This window comes from Coregonus clupeaformis, chromosome 26 (assembly GCF_020615455.1).
Source record: "Coregonus clupeaformis isolate EN_2021a chromosome 26, ASM2061545v1, whole genome shotgun sequence".
Classification (NCBI taxonomy): domain Eukaryota; kingdom Metazoa; phylum Chordata; class Actinopteri; order Salmoniformes; family Salmonidae; genus Coregonus; species Coregonus clupeaformis.
This window is the reverse complement of record NC_059217.1, coordinates 28055212-28063056: the sequence shown is the minus strand read 5'-3', so window position 1 is coordinate 28063056 and position 7845 is coordinate 28055212. Positions and strand designations below refer to the sequence as shown.

The 7845-nt window shown below is 42.2% G+C and overlaps 1 protein-coding gene across 3 annotated transcripts in view; it reads right to left on the bottom strand.

The window, feature by feature from the left end:
- Positions 1 to 439: 439 nt before the first annotated feature.
- LOC121540596 (protein phosphatase 1H) overlaps positions 440 to 7845 on the bottom strand; it is a 62929-nt gene continuing 55523 nt past the window's right edge. The window contains exons 8-11 of one of the 3 annotated variants that reach the window (XM_041849593.2): positions 7358 to 7465; positions 4043 to 4194; positions 3411 to 3536; positions 440 to 1289 (exon numbers count right to left, since the gene is read on the bottom strand). In XM_041849593.2, the coding sequence (XP_041705527.1) occupies positions 1256 to 1289; positions 3411 to 3536; positions 4043 to 4194; positions 7358 to 7465 (420 nt within the window). In that variant the 3' untranslated portion in view covers positions 440 to 1255. Of the gene's footprint in view, positions 3537 to 4042; positions 4195 to 7357; positions 7466 to 7845 lie in introns of all 3 variants that reach the window. The other 2 variants (XM_041849594.2, XM_041849595.1) reach the window with 2 other exon arrangements.

Sequence of the window (7845 nt, the reverse complement as noted above, 5' to 3'; positions counted from 1 at the left end):
GGAATAACAGAAAGACCAATGGAGAGCCCTGGTATCAGAGCAACCAGCCAGTCGATCTCCTCCCTCCCTCCAGACAGGGCTCCAGCTGTCTGCTCCCCCAGGGGTCCCAGCCTGCCTGCCACACAGGGCTCACCAGAGCACTGCTCTACCCAGGAATCAATCACCACCTCTTGTAGCACCTTCCATCTGTCTATAGCAAAACACTTAGTGCAGTCTGGTGATTGAGAGCTAAACTCTCTAAACACGAAGGCTTCCTATATCAGTCCTGTGTATCGGTAGGTCTACTTTATCCATCTGATATATAGAATGTAGAACCATCTAAATCTGTTGTGGTAAATACTGTAGACAATGGTACTTTGTGTTGATGTGTGTAACCTTTGTAAAAACGTTTCCTTATAAAACATTTACTTCAGCAATTATAAGAAAAAAGGCTTCAGAATGGTATCTCATATTGTATTTTTAATCAATTTGAAAAGCAATCCTTTAAATTATTTTCTTCTTTACATTTTCCAAAACATTACAAATGCCCGTTTACATCATTTTGTTTTTCTTGGGGTTTATTAAAAATGTACAGCACATACAGTAGTACAAAGGAGAGAATTCTTCCAGAAGTATACTTTACATTTTATTTACAATTCTTTTTTACATTCTGCTTCTGCTTGAGGCTCTATTCAATACATATCGCGGAAGTTCAACGTTACAGTGTAATTGAAATGTAAAGCCTATGTTCCCGCGTTAGCGGAGACTGCATTCACGGTAAACACTGCATATGTCGGCTCAATCGGAAATTACCTTAATTTCTATCGTGCAATCTGTAACGCTTCAGCGATATAGATTGAATAGAGCCCTGGGCCTCTTTCTGCAATGTTTTGAGCAGGTCAGTCAGAGAAAAAGATTAGTAAAGTTTGTGTTATCAGAACAGAAACACTTTGAAACAGCTTGAAAAGAAACATGCCAAATACATTAAAAGGAACAGAGAGACAAGTTAACATGGATTAGGCCATGACTAGACTGATTTGATTGGATTAGAAACAGTGCGGTCTTAATCAGCGACACACACGTCGAACATCAACACCTCCCTAACAACGGTTTTAAACAACAAGAGATTAATCTACTTAAAACGCCACCGACACATCTTGCAAGTCCCAAGTTCTGACATCATTAGTGACTGTGTGAGTGTCTTTAGAGGAGTCACTGGCACCAGTAGACGTCCCACGGCAGGAGGAGAGATGTGTCCAATGTCCATTAGCGTAGTTCATGACTGGACATCCAGGAACATTGTCATCATACTGCATTGAATAAAGAAAGTGCACCCGGCATTACATCCTCTGACTATTTTCTTATCCAGAAAATGGAAGAGGTGGAATCCCAAGAATACACTGTACATCCTTCATACTGTATCCGAACAGCAATCGATTCAGGTTAATGCCCTAAATGGTTAGTTTGCAGAGTATTGTTCAGCAAAGTGTAAATACCAGACTGCATAGCAACAAAACGATTCAGGATAAAATAAGACTTCCTGTACAGAGCAGAGTAGGCTGGTGGGAGGAGCTATAGGAGGACAGGCTCATTGTAATGGCTGTAATGGCATTAAAATGAGTTCTGGTTCCCATGTTTGATGTGCTTGATACCGTTCCATTAATTCCATTCCAGTCTTTACAATAAACCTGTCCTCCTAAAGCTCCTCCCACCAGCCTCCTCTGGTAGATAGAAATGTTCTGTATAATATCCGGCATGAGAATCGGTCACATAGCTCCCCGAGTTTTGTGACGTATGTTCAGTAAACTACAAGTAAACATAATTTAAAAACAACAAAAAATAGAGAGCAACAGTTTTCATAACAGCATTCAATTGAATCTCATGTGTTTCTCCCAAGCACTTTCTATTCAATGTATCTGCTTAAGGGATGTAACTCTAGCCTTAAACAGTTGAATGTTCATTTGAGAGATACACACTTGAACTTCTGCGTAAATCAAGCATTTGTCTCAATAAGATAAAATGACAACCATGTCTCAAATTAGGATTCAGCTGTAAGAACATTCAGTAAACTTTACCCATTCACATCATATTCATGTTGCAATATAGGACAGTTTTCCCTAATATAATTTTTACAGAGCTAAACTAAGCTATATTAGTATGAAAACTAGTGAAAATTAATTAAGGAGAATGGCCGTTTCATATTTGAAAAGTAAACGAGCACACAAACAGGATGATGCAAACAAGTATTTGACATAAAGAAAAATAAAAGGTTAAACTAGGGCAAGGGATTGGATATCTTGTTTAAAACAAAGCAAAAACATGAGGTAGCTGTTTCACAATTATGTATCGAATGTGAAGATGTGTTCCTTCACATCATTTAAGTAAATCCACTTTCAGGGTCATCGCAATGACAAAGAAAAAACAAACCTATCAAAATTAAGAAAAAGTCAACAATGAGAGATTAACATTGTCACTGGCAATAAAACAACCATAAGACTGACTTCATTCACCTTATACTTGGAGAGGAACACCCAAACAATAGTTCTGAAAGCTGAACGCTATAGTATGTCTGTGGTATGATTGTACTGTATAGGTCAGTGACTTGTGTATGTAATGGATCATAGGGACAGGAAAGGTTTCATAATGTACACACACACACAAGTCAAACAGGGTCTTTACACTGTACAGAAAAAACATGGATATCTAAAATCCATTAAATTTTAAGCATTTTTACTTGTTCATAAATCAGTAATATAGTAACAATATCTCATCTAAAAAGGATAAAAACCAATCCCTTAAAGATTGCACTTCAAAAATAATTCCCTTTGTCTTTCCCCATGCGATATCCATAAGAGAAGTATTGCCTTTGTGAAAGCAATACTCTTCCATTGCATCATCAAAGGGTTGGTTATGAATTATTCGAAATACATGGCCCCGGTAGGCCTTTGAATCCAGAATTGTCCTTTGTTCCTTTGCAGCACAGAAACACAAGAAGAAACTGAAGGTACTGTATATTGGAACATCCTGAGATTTTCCTTCCTTTCACAAGAGAAAAGCACAATCATGCTACCCTGTACTGTACAACAACCAGCAGCCATTTTGTTTCCTCAGGAAAACCGTTCAGGATGAAGCACTGTGTGAGCACCAGGGAATTGATTTAAGGACAGGGGGGACAGGATAGATGGGAGAGGGGGAGCAGCCTGTCTAGAGTCCCATGGTGGGTGGTGAGCTGGTCCTTAGCTAGGTCTGCCGGTTGGGAGAACGCCTACAATTGCACCCTATTCCCTACATAGTGCAATACTTTTCATGGCCTTGGCCTAAAGTAGTGCACTATATAGGGAATAGGGTGTCATTTTGGACACAACCCCTGTCCTATGGTGGGTGGTGGTGAGCTGGGCCTGGGCTACGGCTAGGTCTGCAGGTTGCCGTACCTCAGAGGGATGATGTAGACAGAGATGTCGTCTCCGGAGCCCAGACGTTCGTTGGCTATCCTCCAGCCTCGGTCCTTCAGGACCCCCCGTGCCCTCATCACCAGGTCCTGAGCTGCCATCGTGTACCTGGGGCACAATGGAAGAGACGAAGGACAGTTAGAAGACACAATGGACAATATACTTTGACATAGGGCAGACAGCTAGTTGTATTAATCTCCATACAGTGTGTGAACAAAGAGCAAGAGAATGATGACATTACAACCTACACTTTAGAAAGTCTCCACACTCTCCCACCGGTCACCTGGAGCTTATTTAACTTAACCCCAAACTAAGAAAGCCTTGAAGGGGTAGGACATTTCGGAAACGATTTCAAATGTTTTTCCTGTTTTTGATCACTTAAAATCAACCACCATGCCATGGTACCCTCAAGAAAGGAACCTTTCCGTTACTTGTCTCACAAGCTCTTCATCGACTTCAGAAAATACTAATGTTTAGAAATTAGTGTAATTACAACAAGATAAGAAGCATATTCTCTCCAAATAAGAGCGGGGTGAGTGGAAGTTGACTACAGTGTCTGTCTGTCAATAGCTGGGCTACAGTAGTATGAGCGGAATGTGGAATGTAGAACATGCCTACGCTGGTCATCAGGGCCACAGTTGGCCAGGAAACCAGTGACTGCCTCGGCAACCTCCTGGTTGGATAGGACGTCCCACAGCCCGTCTGTCCCCATCACCAGGACGTCATCCGCCCCGTGTTCGTACTGCGTCAGAGGGTACACTTTGACCTGTGGATGGGGAGAGAGGGAGGTAATGGTGATGTTATTACAGAGAGGATAGAAGATCACAGACACATCCTGTCTGCAGTGTAGACCATTAATGGTTATAAATTATTACAGGTAGAAGATCAACATCATTCAGAAGTATGCACTACACAAAGACATCCTGTCTGTAGACAATTTGTAACATGCTCTCCCTCTGCACAGTAACATGGTCTCCCTCCGCACAGTAACATGTCTCCGGTGTGGTCTTAAAGGGATATGTCAGGATTTTGGCAATCAGGCTCTTTATGTACTTCCCCAGAGTCAGAAGAACTTGTGGATACCATTTTTATGTCTCTATTCCCAGTATAAAATGAAGTTTGAGGTACAGTGCATTCAGAAAGTATTCAGACCCCTTGCCTTATTCTAAAATGGATTAAATTGATTTTCTTCCTCAATGTTCACACAATACCCCATAATGACAAACCAAAAACAGTTTCTTCACATTTATAAAAACGGAAATATCACATTTACATAAGTATTCAGACCCTTTTATCAGTACTTTGTTGAATCCTTTGGCAGCGATTACAGCCTCGAATATTCTTGGGTATGATGCTACAAGCTTGGCACACCTGTATTTGGGGAGTTTCTCCCATTCTTCTCTGCAGATCCTCTCAGGCTCTGTCAGGTTGGATAGGGAGCGTTGCTGCACAGCTCTCTCCAGAGATGTTCGATCGGGTTCAAAGCCAGGTTCTGGCTGGGCCACTCAAGGACATTCAGAGACTTGTCCCGAAGCCACTCCTGCGTTGTCTTGACTGTGTGCTTAGGGTCATTGTCCTGTTGGAAGATGAACCTTCACCCTAGTCGAGCACTCTGGAGCAGGTTTTCGTCAAGTATCTCTCTGTACTTTGCGCCATTTCCCTCGATCCTGACTAATCTCCCAGTCCCTGCCGCTGAGAAATATCCCCACAGCATGATGCTGCCACCACCATGCTTCACCGTAGGGATGGTGCCAAGTTTCCTCCAGACGTGACGCTTGGCATTCAGGCCAAAGAGTTCAATCTTGGTTTCATCAGACCAGAAAATCTTGTTTCTCATGGTCTGAGAGTCCCTTAGGTGCCTTTTGGCAAACTCCAAGTGGGCTGTCATGTGCCTTTTACTGAGGAGTGGCTTCCATCTGGCCACTCAACCATAAAGTCCTGATTGGTGGAGTACTGCAGAGATGGTTGTTCTTCTGGAAGGTTCTCCCATCTCCACAGAGGAACTCTGGAGTTCTGTCAGAGTGACCATAGGGTTCTTGGTCACCTCCCTGACCAAGGCCCTTCTCCCCCGATTGCTCAGTCTGGCCGGGCGGCCACTGTGTTCTTGGGGACCTTCAATGCTGCAGACATTTTATGGTACCCTTCCCTAGATCTGTGCCTTGACACAATCCTGTTTCGGAGCTCTACGGACAATTCCTTCGGCCTCACGGCTTGGTTTTTGCTCTGACATGCACTGTCAACTGTGGGACCTTATATAGACAGGTGTCTGCCTTTCCAAATCATGTCCAATCAATTGAATTTAACACAGGTGGACTCCAATCAAGTTGTAGAAACATCTCACGGATGATCAATGGAACCAGGATGCACCCGAGCTCAATTTCAAGTCTCATAGCAAAGGGTCTGAATACTTATGTAAATTAGGTCTGTTTGTTATTTTTAATGAATTTGCAAAAATGTCTAAAAACCTGTTTTCGCTTTGTCATTATTGGGTATTGTGTGTAGATTGATGAGGGGGAAAAATGATTTAATCAATTTTAGGATAAGGCTGTAATGTAACAAAATGTGGAAAAAGTAAATGGGTCTGAATACTTTCCGAATGCACTGTATCAGCTTACCCATAGACTTCCAGCCATTGCGCAACTACCTCTAACTTCCTTCATACTGGACATAAAGACATAAGAATGGTATCCACAAGTTCATCTGACTCTGGGGAAGTAGATAATTTAATTAACAGGCTATGAAGACTGACTCATCTATACATACATTATTCCTTTCCTTGTTCTTGATCTTGTCTTTTATGATAACAGACAGCTATAGCCTGCAGGTTCCACAAAGAGGTCTTCTAAATGTATAGATCAGCGCTACTCTGCCTATTAGCTCTGCTACAGCACACACTCTTCATGGATCTGGTATAATGAAAAGGCATCCTGCTGTATGTCACAATCAGAAAGCACTAAGTAATGCCCCTGGCTTTAGTCTCCCTGGCTTTGGTCTCTGGACAAAGTGCCATGGTTTTGAAGTATTGTTGTTTCCCTGTGCTGGTAGAGGGAGTACTGTTATGGCGATGACCATGGATATGTTGCTATGTTGTTCCTCCATAGGAGGCATGTCACGTCACCTCACACAAACTGGGAGTGGTAGTCAGTCACTGAACAAACACTACATGAAGACGGTGTTGTAAATGTGGTTGTGAAAAAATCAGTCAAAAGGCTATAGACAGAAAATGATGGTCTTATCAACCTCTGTCTGACTGGAATAATAACCAGCAATGGGAGATGCAATCTTAAGAATCTATTTCACAATACAGTTCAAGGGAGATTTGAGACAGTGATTACTCTCCCACTAACCACATATTACCTTTGACCCACAACAGGAAGTGATCAACAGGAACAGCCTTGACCTTGGGTTCACCCAGTGGGAAACCGTGGAAACCACTGACCGCTGGAATCCATAGCAATCTACGAACTCCATCTTATATACATACTGTCTGCACATGTATTTACTGCCACTTTAAAGCAACAGCAAGGGCAGATAGACGGCAAGGAAAAAAGGTTCAAAATAAGACATCTTCAGAAAAAGCTAATCTACTGTAGGAATTGCACTGTCTGAACCATGACTGAACTCAGAGGGTGATGAATTAAAGATTAAGTGAGTGTTGAGAGCTTCCTGACTATCAGGAGGCACGTGTTCAGTGGAGGGTTGGTTGGGAGGTGAAAGCTCCTTTTAAGACTTGATGGGCCCTGGTCAAAAGTAGTGAACTATAGAAGGAATAGGGTGCCATTTGGAACACAGGCATGGTTTCCTGTCATTGTATCATGATGATCTTGAGGTCAATAAGGACTGATGCACTGGAATGTGATTATTGCGCTATTAAACTCAGCAGGTTATTGATAGACAGGATATAGATAATAAGGAGTACAGTACTCTACCTCGGGACAGCAGGACAGGAAGGGCTTGATGTAGATGTTGGAGTCGTGCACTTTTAGCTCGTGGTCTCCCAGGCCCCTGGTGACCCCGATGGTAGCCAACACACGGGCCTGTGGAGGGATGAGACCATCAAAGAGAGGAACTATAAACATCACCTCCCTCTGACCCTATGACCCTCATTCCCCAACTCTGTTTTGGCAACAATAATTATTTCAAACCAATGTTTGGAATCATTTGATCCATTGAAGTCTTTTGATGTGTGTGGACCTCAGGGTCAATTCTACCGTTTTTTAAACTCTGTCAACTCGGCAGGATGGGGAATTTAAATAACAATCATGAATTGAAAGAATCCTCATTTTAAAAAATCTACTAAATTGAAATTATATTTACCCTGGCCTAGATAAACCCTACTCCCCTCTGAGATTCCTTATTCATTAGGGCAGAACTGAAAACTGGACCAATGATGGCCTCATGACCTTAATAATGATGA